The following is a 15,589-nucleotide window of genomic DNA, read 5'->3' on the forward strand; positions in this document are numbered from 1 at the left end:
AAAACTTGTTTCATCCATGCCTGATCGTTTGAGGGCTATTGTAAGTCAAAAAGCAATTATTAAATTATTACCAACCAATTATTAAATAGTAGGAGATTTTAAATATTGAACATTTAAACTCTAGCACTTCTGGTGTCCCAATATTTTTGAGAGCCTTATTTTACACTTTTTCAAAAAGTACTACCTAACAGTTTGGAATTTCATCGATTTATACTTATATATAATTTCCACAGATGTTGCTAATGTAATTTAAAAAAAAAAAAATTCCAAACTTTTGTCTGTTGTTTTCATTTTCCTTTTAAATCATTTTGTAATAGGTGTCCCAATATTAATGGGAGTCACTGTATATTATTTGATTTTTCAAAATTGAAACTAAACGATTTTTACAATTGTCTAATTTTGAAAGTGGTGTAAGTCCATTTGCAGCCCGTAAGTGATACATCAGTTTAGTAAAATACGCCTAAAACAAATTTATATAACCAAATTACATATTGATAAAACAGTAGAAACATTTCCAGACTTCATATAATTTGTCTAAATTTTATAATTAACAGATATGTTAACCTTTAATTTTCTCGAAATAACAGAAAATGGACTTACACCACTTTCAAAATAAACGGTCCACATAATGCTTTATATTGAATTTTATTCAAACAATAAACTACCGCTTCAAAAATTTTGTTAAATTTAATTAACTAGGCATTGGATAAAATGATAGCGATAAATACTGTTCTGGTATCGTGCACATTTGTAAGTAAATTCCATTTCTAAGAGAACACTTAATGTTTTAACTTCCTAAATTCGCATAAAAACACGAATCCATCTTTGATTAGCAATCCAGAGATAATTTTATAATCTAATAATTGGAAGTAAGATTAGATTAGATGTTTAAATTCCGTCAGCTTATCCCACCGTGATCCATGGCTCTGTTGAAGCATACCTCTAGTATTCCTCTAGTCCTGTTCGTTTAATCAGGCATAAGAATCTGTAGTCTGGCACTGTGTTAAAGATTGAAGACTTGAGCTCTCAGGTCTTAGACAGCTCAAAAACCGCAGAAAGGGCTGACAACGTTAGTCCAAGTTATGGTATCCAGCTCCAGACATCCAGGCAGCTCTATGGGCTATTTAATATCCTATGAATGTGTATAAAGCTGCCTAGGCAATCTGAAGAATATTGGCACTTAATTTCTAGGTGCCTGGGCATTCAGCATTTAAAGCTTAATGAGACGGCGGCTTGCCTGACCATTCGAGGGTTACCATAACACCCTCAAAGAAACTGAGCCATTTGTGTGCAGCCCCAAAAATAGTAGGAGAAAAAGTTCATGTTAACCAGCTAGCGGCTTGCCGTCCAGTGCTAAGAGGCCATTCGGACAATCATAGGGTGACTACAATCTGAGTAAAGTTACCACATGAGCTTGACAAACCGATAGCCTACGCAGGCTTCAGACTCTTAAGCCTAACAGGACTGGAGGAATGTTTCATCTTGAGTGTTCCACAACAAATCTCTTATCACAGTGAAAATTTTTATAGACATCCGATAGATTCATGTATCTCAAAAGATATAGGAGTCATTTAATCTAAATTTAGAGCCTGAATTTTCGAAATATAAGTATGTAAACTACTAGACTTTTCAGATTTTTTAAAAAATAACGTATTATTGGCAAATTATTTTACTATACATTTTCATTATCATATTTTTCAGAGAGAAGTATCAACCGTTAAACCTTACACGCGATGAACTCGTCACACCATCGTCTTTCTGAAGACTAGCGAAGGATAGCCATCATACGACGATCATTCTCACAAGTGAAGATCGGTTAGAGAATAAGGAGAAGCTGAGGACAATGCAAACTTACGGCATACTTCATGAGAGTTTGGTCTCTGTTTATTCGCATAAAACCCAGAATTCAAAAAGGCTGCATATTATGAACTAACTAAACAAATGTTTTCTTGTTCCAAAAATATTTTAGGTTGGCTCAACCTTAAGTATTTATCAGTAAAAGTCCCAATGTTTATAAGATAAAAAAACAAACGCAAAGAACGTTGTGCTGAAATAATAATATTCTTTGAAGGATTCTTATGCTATTGTAGTATTATTCCAGTTAAGCCTAAAATTTAAGGCAATATAGCTTAAGTAGGCTGAGTTTATTTGAGTAAATAACTTTTTACATAGTTGCCACCCTGCCAATCAGTTAACAAAGATATTAGCAAAAAACTTGTAGCTCCTTATTAAACTGATATCAAACTACCCAAAGATACACAAAACTCCTTAATATGGACTCATTCTTCCGCAAATAACTTAGATAAATAGTTAGATAATAGATAAATAGGTAGTTATTGCAGATCGTGGGGGCTCAGAGTGAATTTAGCAAAGTCCAAGATAATGATTGCTAGAAAGAAGGGAGGAAGACACTCTGTCAATGAAAAATGGAATTTAGAAGGAGAAAACATAGAAATAGTTAACAGATACAGCTATCTAGGAGTCTGCCTTACACCGTCTCTCTCCTTTGAGCCTCACCTTAACGATAAATTGCGCTTGTCTAAATTCGCCATCAACTGCACTTGGGCAAAATTAATTAATAATTGTAATACCCCTATTAATGCTAAATTAAAGGTTTTTTATGCAACTTCCCGCTCGATAATGACATATGCAGCCCAGGTTTGGGGATTTAAAAAATATGACATAGTTGAAAAATTGCAACGGTTTTTTGTGAAAAAATTGTTAAAACTGCTGAAAAATACTGCAAATTATATAATCGAGTTAGAAACGGGCTTGAACAGCATGTACGAGGGGGTACCCAAAAATAACCGGAATTGCGTTGCCGCGCATGGAGCTTATGTAGTACGCATTTCTGCCGCTAGACGTGTATAGCGCAATTCCTTGCCAGTTCAGTCCTGCCTGTGTTGTCTGCCTGGCTTGTTCTGTTCATCTGCAGTGATTGTTTTTACCAGCGCTGTTTTGTTCTTTTTTCGTTTTTTATGATGGCAAGTTTAAGTGAACAAGGTGCAGCTCTGAAATTTTGTTTTCTACACGGCAAAAATGCTGCTGAAAGTGTTTTAATGTTGAAAACAGCTTACAAAGATGACGCTATGGGAAAAACTCAAGTATACGAGTGGTTTACTCGGTTTAAAAATGGCGACATGTCGATTGATGACAAACCTCGTTCTGGACGTCCATCAACTGCCCGAATCGACGAAAATGTTGAAAAAATTCGAGAGCTGGTGTTCACAGACCGTCGACAGACAATTGATCAACTGTCAGAGAGTAGTGGGTTATCTTGGAGCTCGGTTCAGCGAATTTTAACGGAAGATTTGGGGATGAAAAGGGTTGCTGCCTAGTTTGTTCCTCGAGTTCTGACTGACAATCAAAAAGAACATCGAGTTGAAACATGTGCTTTGAAACAACAGCTTGAAACTGATCCAGACTTTCTGTCAAAGGTCATTACTGGTGATGAGTCATGGTGCTATGGTTATGACCCAGAAACAAAGCAACAGTCGAGCCAATGGAAGACGTCATCTTCACCCCGACCAAAAAAATGTCGTCAAGTCAAGTCAAACATCAAAACAATGCTGATTTGCTTTTTTGATGCCAAAGGCGTAGTCCATTCAGAGTTTGTCCCCCCAGGTCAGACCGTCAATCAAACCTTGTATTTGGAAGTTTTGAAAAGATTGCGCAATAGTGTTCGCCAAAAAAGACCCGATTTATGGCAAACAGGAGACTGGTTCTTCCACCACGACAATGCACCTGCACACACAGCCATCTCTGTTACACAGTTTTTGGCTAAAAATGGCATGGTTCCGCTGCCCCACGCACCTTACTCTCCTGACCTGGCTCCGTGCGACTTTTTCTTATTTCCACGCATGAAAAAGGGCATGAAAGGTCACCGATCTGACAACATTGAAGAGGTCAAGAAAAAAACGAAGAAGGAGCTGTCAGCCATTTCTAAAGATGACTACAAAAAATGTTTCGAACAGTGGAAGCACCGGTGGGACAAATGTATTAGTTGTAATGGAGAGTATTTTGAAGGGAATAAGGTTGTTCTGTAAAAAATTTGTAAATAAATAGCTTTTAAAAAATAATTCCGGTTTTTTTTGGGTACCCCTTCGTATGTGTATACATTAGGACTCCAGATAAAATATGTTTTAAAAGCAATAAAAATGTCTGATAACAGATTACCAAAATTAATAGCCCATAGAATTTTATCTAATAAAATGTTATGTTGGCGAGACTGGGAAAATCTGTGTATACAGCTGCAAGTGCCACTATTTCAAATAGAAAACACAGAAACTTGGAAAGGTAATTTGGCACTTCTTTTACAACGTATAAGCGAAAATGAGCGATTGAATGCTATATCCAGGGCGAGACAGGGACAACACCACATTGTTTACCCGAAGCTGGTGTATGACAGATGCGATTACCTCTATAGCGAAAAGTTTGAGGATGCACTGTTGATTTTGAAAGCAAGGTCAGAATCGCTAAATTTAAATTACAGACCGTTTGATCCGGGAGCCTCCCAAACTTGTGCCTTATGTAATTTAAATGAGGTGGAAAATATTGTACATTTTATTGGAGTTTGCCCGATTTTGGCGCCTTACAAAGTACATTATTTAAAAAAAAGAATCCTATTCACAGATGAGGTCTGTTTTATTTTGAACGGAGACAACTGGCAGAATTTGATTAATTACTTAAAAGAGGCACTGCAATATAGGAAGGCACTTGTTGACGAGTTTAATTATTGATCTTTGTTTTTTCAATTTTTATAGTATTTTTTAGCTGCAGGAGGGTTATCATTGTATAAGATAAAGAGGAGAAAAAGAGAAAGGAAGAATGAATAAATAAATTTCTCTTTTGTAAAAATGCAACTCGGCAGACGGATATTTCCATTGCATTATTTTTTTATTCTTTTTATTTTTATAAGGAATTTGATTGTTTATTTCGTTTTTTATCTTTTTACTTATTTTTGTGTTTATAAGAATATTTTGGCAATAAACTCTATTATTATTATTATTAATATTATTACACAAAACTCCTTAATATGGACTCATTCTTCCGCAAATAACTTAGATAAATAGAAATTGTAAGCCTATTCAAATTTTATCACCAATATAAGTTTAGGCTAAATGTTTTTATCTTTTAGGCTTACCTTTCTTCGAGGAGGGTAGATCGGCTACTTCCGGTAGCACGGACGGACTTACACTTGTAGGTTGAAACGAGGAGAATGGACTTCCGCCTGTGGTCGGATACCATGGTGTAGGTCTTGACCAAGGTGTAGCCTGTCCATTCAGTAGACGCAGTTTATCGTATACTGTGTCCGGTGTGGGCGATACGGTAACCGCACAAGGTACTTCTTTTTGGGCAGCCAAATTTCTCAATACTCGATTAATTGACGATACCTGGAACAATAATAAAATACATACACTATCAGAAAGTTATTTGCATTGATTTGGTGCTTAGAAAGAAAACCACGTACTGAACGTTTAATTGAAGCTTTATTGGAAGCTTTCAAGTTAGAAACACCAAGCTCAACTTGCGCATTTATTGTTCAACTTCTTTCTACCAATTTGGTTCTTACTTTCAACAGCTTGATCGTGGTTTATAAACATGCTCGTGAGTTCCATCAGTGGGATGCTATAAAATAATAACCAGACTTTTAAACCAAAATAAAACAGATTAAAAGAAATTCATTAAACTGATTAATGGTTGGTACCTAAAGAAATCAGAAGGTTGTAAACTTAAATACCTATTAAAATTTTTACACAGCTTACTCAAAAATAGAATTTTTTTTATATTAAAGCAAGATTATTCAAGCGAACTTTAAAGCTCTCACATTTTGGGTTCGATCGATACAGCCCTATTTAAAGAGAAAATCCATTATTTCTTTTTGGATGTGGAATTCTTCAAAAAAAACATCTTGATAAAAATAAATAGACTTTCTATTAAAATTAATTTTTTTTTTATAAAACTTTCAATCAGAACAAAAAATCTTGATTTTTTAAAATAAGTAAAGCTTCGGAACCATCACTGATGATGCACCCTTTTAATGTGAGCAACCATACCATGGTTTTTTACACCGATCTGTGAATCCCATTTGTTTCTGATAATGGTCTGATTTGAGCGACCGAGACCGAGACCGAGCATTATATATATCTCGTCGAGATTTATTAGAGAAATCTCGGTCTCGTCTCGGTTTTTCAAATATTAATATTTAGCTACAAAATTTAAAAATTGTGTTCTTTATTAATAAATAATCATTACTGGTACCGAATTAATTATTAAAAGATACGATTTTATTATACAGGGTGTTCAGCATAAGACTACGGTAACTTCGGGAGGCGATTCTGGGCATCATTTGCAACAAAAAATTCCATATAAACTATGGCTCGATTCGGCTCCGTTTTGTAGATATTTTTAATTTTATGTTTTTTTCAAGGTGTTACTACTTTTTAGCAAAAAGTTGCCTATATTTCTCAAACTATTAAAGCTACAGCTATTTTAATAAGCTCATTACAAAGAAGGTTAAATTTCCTTTTAAATAAGCTAATTTGTATTCCAAAATAATAATATTAAGTATTTTACTTTGTGGCCCAAACATAGGAAATAGCAAGTTTCTAATTTTTTCCAAAAACTTTGACTTCATTTTTCTCAAAAACGTTTTATATGAAAAAACCGTGCACTATTCAGGAAAAACATCTACATACGATCACCTTTCGAACGGTATACAATAATTGGGGTTATGTTAAAAATTGATGCAGAAATCTGTGATTAATTGCAAAAAAGTAGGCCTCAAAACAGCGTCGGCATTATGAAAGGAATTCACCTACCATAAGAATATAACTGAACAGAATCATCAAATCCAGTACGATTTTTTGCAAACGTGTAATTTAATAATTAATTTATTTAAGAACTATATTCAAAAATATAAAACTGAATAAGCCGAGAACTTACTTATCGCTATAATCTCCAAGTTAAAAACTGACATGTTTTATCCTAATACGGCTTATAAAAACAAATAAATACAACAAGAAGAAAAGATAGTTTAAAGTCTACATTTTCATTAGATATTTAGTTGTCATTTTGCTATCAATATGCCAACGAATTCGAATATTGAATATCGCGATATGTCATACATCATTATTATTTTTAATGTAAGTTTTATATTTTTGAATATAGTTCTTAAAGTCCCACCTCGTCTCGGTCTCGTGCAGCACTAGTTTCTGACCTAGCCCAGTCCAAGCTATATCAAATTCTATTTGAATAATAGAAAGACTTGGAATTAATGTTTAGAGAGTGGTAAAAGGCGTTATGTTTTGATTAAAGACGCCTAAGAATGGTCGGGGAGACAGAAATTCGTCTACTGAGTGACATCTGCGCTACGATGACAGAAGTCCAGTAGGTGGTCCTAGCGAACAATGCACTCTTTAACACTTTCTTTATTTTGTTCCCGAGCAGATTCATTGTTTACAGAGAACAAAGATGTTTGTTTGTCTCAGTGTTTAGGCCTCGCTTCTTCAGTAGCGGAGTTATTACTTAGACGCGGGACTGGGTCTTTTAACTTTAAAGAACAATCTTTAGCTAGACTATTGTTTTAAAGTTGACAATCGATTTTTTTTTTACAAAACATAAGCGCACATCTCATTTAGCAGTAACTCTATGGCAAAACTTTGTAGAACTAAAATTTTAGCCAACTAAATTCACTACAACTTATAATTCTGTTGTATTTTCAATTCGGATTCACTCCATAATGAGATATTGTTCCGTCATGTTATACAGATCAGTAAAACTGCTCTAATTTAGCCCATTTCTTAGTTAGCAGTAACTCTATTACAAAACTTTGTAGATCTTAAATTATAACAGCTACCAAGTATCTAATTTGGTATTACTAGATAGGAATACTTAATGCTAATTTACTGTGCCAGAATTCCTCTATCTGTATATGTTTATATATAGTCTACTAGGCTATTGACATATTTTTCATTTAACATCATATAAAACGTGCATGTACAGATTTCATTTAATTAAAGCCACTCTAAGCTTTAATTGCTCGCGTAATGGTTCTAATTGCTTTAATTGAAATTCTACCTGCTTGCAATTTTTTAGTTAGTATTATTTCTGCGTATCTGTGACGGAAATCCCAATACTAAAAATGTTTTAGGCCTTTTTTTTAATATGATATCTATACTTATCGATTTTGTGTGATCTTATATACAGGGTGACCAGAGTTATATGCTCCACCCACTTTTTTTTTAACGGCGGGAAATTTCAAAAAAATAAAAAACACGTATTTAATCATTTTTAGTCTAGTTTATTTTCAGTGATTGACCCATTTTTTTAAACCCTCGTATCTCGAGATACAGCATCCAACTTTTGTTTTTCAAATGGAACGTTATATTTTTTGTTGCATATTTTTATAGTATTTGAGCTCATATAAACAAAAAACAAATTTTTTGAAATCGGTTAGGTTTTTCCCAAGTTATGGTAATTTAAAATATGAAAAACAAATTTCAGTTTACTGTCAAAATTACGTTATTTTTCTTAAAGAATCTGTTCAAACTGGGCACAACCAACGGATAGGTAAGCCAAAACTCTGGGACTCCCACGCTTTGCTTGTTGCAGCACTTATGGTGGCGAAGTCAAGATCTAGGCAGGCTAGAGTTATTCGACGTACAGGTTGTTTTTTCTACAAACGTTTGGTGTGGAGTTTTAGGAAATCAACTAATCGGCCCATACTTCTATAGAAAGAACTTAACTGGTGCAAGGTATCTAACTTTTTTTAAGAGACATTTTGCCAGTTCTGCTTGAAGATGTTCCTCTACAACGTCGGCTAGATATGTATTTTCAACAAGATGGTTGCCCGGCGAGAGTGGTTCGAGGTTAGCTGGGCAGAAATATCCATGAAAAGTGCATAGGAACTCATTGTCCTATCCAATGGCCATCTCTAACTCAGGACTTAACCCCAATGGACTATTTTTTGTGGGGATATCTAAAAATAAAGTGTACAGTAACCTTAATCCTATGGCTTCAGTCGAAGATCTGGAACGTCGAATAACTCTAGCCTGTCTAGATCTTGACTTCGCCACCATAAGTGCTGCTACAAGCAGTGCGTGGGAGTCCAGAATTGTGGCTTGCCTATCCGTTGATGGTGCCCAGTTTGAACAGCTTCTTTTTTTTTTTTAAAAAAAAAAGAGGTAATTTTGACATTAAACTGAAATTTCTTTTTCAAATTTTAAATTACTATAATTTTTGAAAAACCTAACCGAATAGAGCGCCATTCATTGTAAAAGAAAAAGCAAAAATTACTTCAAAGGAAAACTTACTAACCGTATGTTGCCAAAAATGCTCAAATAGAATTCTCCTGTGAAAAATGTTATAGGATAAAAGTTTGAGATCAACTCGCGTTGGCGATGGAGCCATTTTTTTTTTTATTTAACCCAAAAAAGTGAAGTCCAGCCTGCTAACCACTGCGCCTAATGCCTTCCCTATCAAAAAATATGTCCACTCGGAATCACGAGGTGTGGCTATTAAATAACGACACTGATGCTGCTACAGAAGAACTATGCATACACCAAATCCTAACGACCAACAGCTGTGCAGCGTAAAGCCTTCTCTTTCTATTGCAGCGTCTCGCGTGTTTTGTAGAGAAATCTGTCTGACCGAAACCGTCATTTGTGTAAGAGGTGTTAGTTTCGTTTTGCCGAAAACATGACACTACACATTGTAGTAGAGCCACGAATTGTGAAATTTCAAATGATACTGGGTAAAACCGCTACTGAAACTTGTCTTTTATTAAAAGAAGTTTATGGCGATGAATGTTTATCACATGCGCGAGTTTTTGAGCGGTTCAAGCGTTCCCAAGATGGCCGAGAAGACGTCGGAGATGATGACCACCCGGGTCGCCCTTCCACGTCCAAAACTGATGAAAATATCGATTATAATTAATCAACATTACTACCGTGAGGTGCTTGCTCAACTCCGTGAAAGAGTAAGGAAAAAACGACCCGATTTTTTGGAAGAACAAGTCACGGGGTTCTCCATCAAGACAACGCGCCAGCTCACACTACATTGTCTGTCAAGACGTTTCTAGCCAAGTACAATATCCCAGTTTTAGGCCATCCGCCTTATTCGCCTGATCTGACCCCATATGACTTTTATCTGTTCCCCCAAAGTCAAATCTACATTAAGAAGGATCGTGATTTCAGTCCGTTGAAGCTGTGAAAGAAAAAGCGGCACGCGTCATGCAGGAGCTCACAGAAAAAGACTTCCAGCACTGTTTCAGAACAATGGTAAATTCGCATGGAGCGTTGTAGCGATAGGGGAGGGGTGTATATTGAAGGTGATAATAACTAAATATGTATAAATTGAAAATAAAATGTTTTAAATTACATTAGTCTCGTTATTTAGTAGCCACACCTCGTACAGCACAAAAGTGCCAAATTTCCATCAATGTCCACATGAAAGGGGTTTAGTTAGTTAATACTGGGTCTTCACCATTCTACAGAACCCTAATTGGGGATACCTTGTTAGATATCCAGTGCTTTGTAGCTGTTTTAAGTACAGAGTGTGCCTCTAAAGTGCTTCAAGTCAGTATAATGTATAGACCGACCAGTTTACTGAATAGGTATAATAATTATTGTAGAGACGAGTGTTGCGTGATTGTTTTAATATTCAGTTTTAGTATTCATTGTATTAGTAAAGCCAGCCATGTTGCTATGGTGATGGTTATAAAGATTGTTGAGGGCGTAAAACATTATACAGATAGAATAGTTAGAATGGTGAAGTTAGTGTACTAGGTTAGGCGAGACCCCTAACTCAAGTCTCATTGTAGAATCCGTCTGGGTGTCTGTATATAGCTTCTCCTCCGCTGTTACTTTCTCCGCACTACGTAATTCAAGCCTGACTGGAGATATTGAGAAACATTTTAACGGTTCGCTGGTAAGGGTCCATCTTCTAACCTCACCTCATGCTTCCGCCAAAAAAAAAAAGGGAAAAATTGAGGGAAAAAAAGAGGTTTTGTATTACTTAAAAGAAATTACTAAGTTCAACAATATCTCTCTCGTGCCTGAAAATTCAGTACCCACTTTTACTCAGTACCAGTTTCTTAACATTATATCATATACATTTTCTATAAAACCAAGACTCTTTACTAAATGCATGCCCAACTCGTTCCTCTAATCTTGTACAAACTTATCTTCATATCTTTTCAAAGTCTATCCAAATCTCCTAAACTCGGCCAATTCGGTGCAGCGAGCGTTCTAATTTTGAGTTCCATCTCCCATTCATTACTTGTACTAATTCTCTTCCCAAACCTACTTGCCCAGGACGCGTATGAATGTGTGCCTTCACATTAGGGTGTTTAAAAAAAAAACAAAAAAGTTGACTTTTAAATTTTAAGGAGCGCCGGGTGGAAAATCAAAGTTCATTTAAAAACAAAAAGTTTCGTCCTTATTAGAGCAAAATCGATTAATATTTAGAGGTCGCTACCATTGATCAAAAGATATTTGTTTTGCTTTTTTTTTTTTATACAAAATCCTAATTAAATATTTTGTATCTTTTCAAATTATTAGCAAAACATGTAATCGTACAAAGTTTATTTAAATATAATTTGCTATAAAGACAATGCAGTTGGAATCATTTTAATGGCCATTTTACTTTCAAAGTTATGAATAATTAAAGAAGCTGTATTTTGAAAAAAAAAATGTTAAGAAATTTCGGTTAATTAACGTTAAAATCACTTCATTTTTTATGTGTTTCGTACAGAATTTAAAAAAACAAATAATTTTGGTTACTGAAACGTCTAAATTAGGGAATATTTTACTATCAATCAATCAATTTCAAATTATAATAATAAATGCAAAATATTCCCTAATTTAGAAGTTTCAGTAACCAAAATTATTTGTTTTTTAAATTCTGTACGAAACAAATAACAAATGAAGTGATTTTAATGTTAATTAATCGAAATTTTTCAAAAATGTATATTTCTAACTGTGTTTATAAAGGAAATATAAGGTGATAAAGTTTGGGAGTTTTATATTTCTTTTATATTTTGAATTGCTTATTACCTATCCTATTGGTGCAATCTCTGCTGAAATATAGACTATTATAGTACTCATTTACCACTACAATTGTGCAGAATTGCAACTTTCTAGCTGTATTTATAAAGGAGATAAAAGGTGATAAAGTTTGGGAGTTTTGCAATTCCTTCATATTTCGAATTGCTGTATCTCCTGTCCTATTTGTGTAATCTCTAAGGAAATATATACAATTATAGTACTAATTTACCACTACAATTGTGCAGAATCGCAGCTTTCTAGCTGTGTTTATAAAGGAGATATAAGGTGATAAAGTTTGGGGGTTATACATTTCTTTTATATTTTGAATTGCTTATTACCTATCCTATTGGTGCAATCTCTGCGGAAATATAGACAATTATAGTACTCATTTACCACTACAATCGCAACTTTCTAGCTTTGTTTATAAAGGAGATATAAGGTGATAAAGTTTAGGAACTCTTATCTTGAAGCTGAACTCCGTTCACATCCCAGGAAATCCTAGAGGTTGGCTGAAGTGCCATTGGTTTCTAGATCTCCAATTGACAGTTGGTGTAAATCACCATCATTAATTGTATACATATATAAATAATAAGTTCTTATTTTAGTTTTAATAGTTTTAAAACGTGAGTTTTACGATGCCTTTAGAAGCTCGTAAAGGCGTATGACGTTGATCATATAGTCTTGCACTTACTGAGCGTAGAAATCAGGCAAAGCTAATTTTGATTTTGAATTTGAACCCAAAATGGCAGAATTGAAAGGTACTTTATTCAGCGTAACGTCAGCCAAACTTTTATTAAGTGGTAGGAAATGAACAAATTGTGCTAGACCTAAAGTTATTGATCTCAATAGAAAAAAGAATAATCTATTTAATAAGAAAAATGAATGATATTGCTCAGATTATGGATCATACTTACGTAAACTTAGTAAAACGTATGTTTTTAAATGTCAAACTAATTTGTTTTTAATGTGAAAAAATCGTTTCCAGAAGAGAGAGGACTAAATTTCACATTGACCTAAGCCTGAACTCAAATACCTCAATGAATTTGAGACAAATTTTTTGGGAACTTCTTTTTTTGTGGGTGGGGGGAATTATTGTAAAATCGTCTTCTTTTTTCCATCATTTTCACGACATAAGCCTTGCGGTAATGACTCTGATATTGCTTTTCTGTCCTACTTATTTTAGTAATTGCATAACTTAATTGTCTTGAGAACTACAGTCTTAATTTTGTATCTAAAAATAGCCTGACGTAAATTAATGATATTCAGTGAATATATTTTCATATCAAAATAGATAAATGTATTAGAAGTGGAGGGGGAATTTTAACTGGAGAAGTAAATTATGGAGGTGTTGAAGTAATTTACCGCCCCACTCCATGCACGATCTACAGAATAGAGTAAATATGAAGGGTGAGGTACAAACCCATTATTAGGTTGGCGTAATATGTTGTAGAGTAGGGATGAATCTGATAGTCTAATAGGGAGAAACGCGGTAGGGGAACTGTTGTGTGAGTGTAGGTATGTATGTGACTTATTGACAATACTAAAAGTGTAAACTAAGGGCCTGGAATTGTCACAAAACAATGCCCTACAGTGTTTTAAGGGTTTAACTTGTTTACACTACATGTACAGTATTTTTTTTTTTTTTTTAATATATATATAATGCCCTAAACTAAGGGGTATTCTCCCAAAATGAACCTAAGTTAAGGGGGCAGTGGCGTATTGATGGCTGAGGAAGATTAACCGTTGCCATTGGTGCCAGATTTTAAACGACCCACCCACGTTCAAAAAAATTAATCCGACGATCTGGTGTGTACAGTAAATAATCGCATTCTGTCTAGAATCTGGCTATAAAACGGGGAGTTATGATGCCGGTCAATCTCGTTCTGCAATATTTACCATAAAAATTTGTCGAACAAATTAATACGGCCAACGGGGCGGACAAAAAGGTTGCAGAAGAAATAAATTTGAAGCCTTCGTATCACCTTATTTTAGAGTATTTAGAAAATCCGGATGAAAGCAAGACTAGTTACTGAATTACAAGAAAATATAGATTTGAAGATTTAATAAAACAATAAGGCCCAAGTGGTTAGCGTAGGTACCGGGTTCAAATCCTTAGATTTTCTCTTTTTAGGAGCTTTTTACAGCTCATTGTCCGGTGATGGACAGTGTTGTCTGTAACGAGAGAACACTGTCCGGAGGCCGGCAGGGTACTGAAAAAAGCTCCGGGCGCCAATTACCTTAGATGTTGTCGCGCCTTAAATCATTAAAAAAATAAGGCCCAAATTAGGACAGTTATTTTATAGGTTAGGACAGAACAGTTATTTAATAGGTTACCTTCAGAGTATGAAATTATGTCACTTTATATAAAGACAAGTTACTTTATAAATCTCAACAAATTGCCTAAAATGAATTGTGTGTAACATGTAAATACAATAAACGACTTTAATTACAAGTATTAAGTACTCATTTAAAGATTATGCTGTTTATTTTACGTACATCTATTTTGAAAACGATCGATACTTAAAACAAATCAAAAACAAATTACCTACGTCTACTATTAGTTTAAAATTAAAACAGAAAACAGATTATTATTACGACTTTATAAATAATGCTTAGATATCTTATAAAATACCAGGAAAGAAAAGTGGCTAATTTGTGAAACATTGACATGTTTGAACATGCCAATAAATTGGAAGATACAAGTAGCGATGAAAAAAAATATGAAGAAGAAGCTGTAAAATGGTAGGATTGTTTTCTGCAAATGTTGGTGTGTTCCACGAAGTCCAGATCGGTCTCAAAAGTAATTTGTACAAAATCAGTTTGTCCAAAGCAGATTAGATTAATAAAATAAATTAAAGAACATAATATTTAGGTTCTATTGTTGTAATCATTAAGTTAGTTCTTTTTAATTTGTAAATACAAGTATTATTTACAAGTATTTCCTCTGATGGTCAGTGACCTTGAGTTTGTTTTAATTTTCACTTTAATTAATATGTATCACGTAAATCACATTTACTTTATTTTAGTTTCAATACTTTGTTTGTTTTTATGTTGCTTTGATTTTAGTTTCATTTGTTATTTAAACTAAGTAAAGAATGCACTTTTAGTTTTATATTTGTAACTTTTGTAAATAAGACTGTTTCTACTTAATTACAAGCATTAAGTGCTTAAATGTTATGTTTTTTAATTCATGTACATTTATTTTTAATGAGATTGATACTTAAAATTTCTTTAGCTTCGCTTAATTTAATTATAATATTTTAATTTAAAAACGCATAATTGTTGTAACAAATATGTACGATTTATTGCTTTACAAGGGTCGTTTGAAAAGTCCGTGCAAAGTCAGAGAGATAGCACTACTGGCGCGTATCGAGGTTATGTTTAGTTAGTAGCATCTCTTGGAAGAACACACACCAAGTTTCAGCCAGATCGGTCAATTTCTTTGTGTTTGGCATTCGTTTGAATCGAGGAAGTCGAGTGATTTTCAAAAAATGGACGAAAAAGAATTTCGTGTGTTGATTAAACACTACTTTATGAAAGGC

At 34.1% G+C, this 15,589-nt stretch overlaps 1 protein-coding gene across 2 annotated transcripts in view; it reads right to left on the reverse strand.

Annotated features, from left to right (window-relative positions):
- Positions 1–4,227: 4,227 nt before the first annotated feature.
- LOC141461776 (paired box protein Pax-6-like) overlaps positions 4,228–15,589 on the reverse strand; it is a 101,374-nt gene continuing 90,012 nt past the window's right edge. For both annotated transcript variants that reach the window (XM_074143095.1, XM_074143094.1), the window contains one exon: positions 4,228–5,393. In XM_074143095.1, coding sequence (XP_073999196.1) covers positions 5,127–5,393 — 267 coding nt within the window. In that variant the 3' untranslated portion in view covers positions 4,228–5,126. The remainder of the gene's footprint in view (positions 5,394–15,589) is intronic.

Source organism: Rhodnius prolixus, unplaced genomic scaffold (genome assembly GCF_049639745.1).
Source record: "Rhodnius prolixus isolate KJV_2025 unplaced genomic scaffold, Rpr scaffold_12, whole genome shotgun sequence".
NCBI lineage: Eukaryota > Metazoa > Arthropoda > Insecta > Hemiptera > Reduviidae > Rhodnius > Rhodnius prolixus.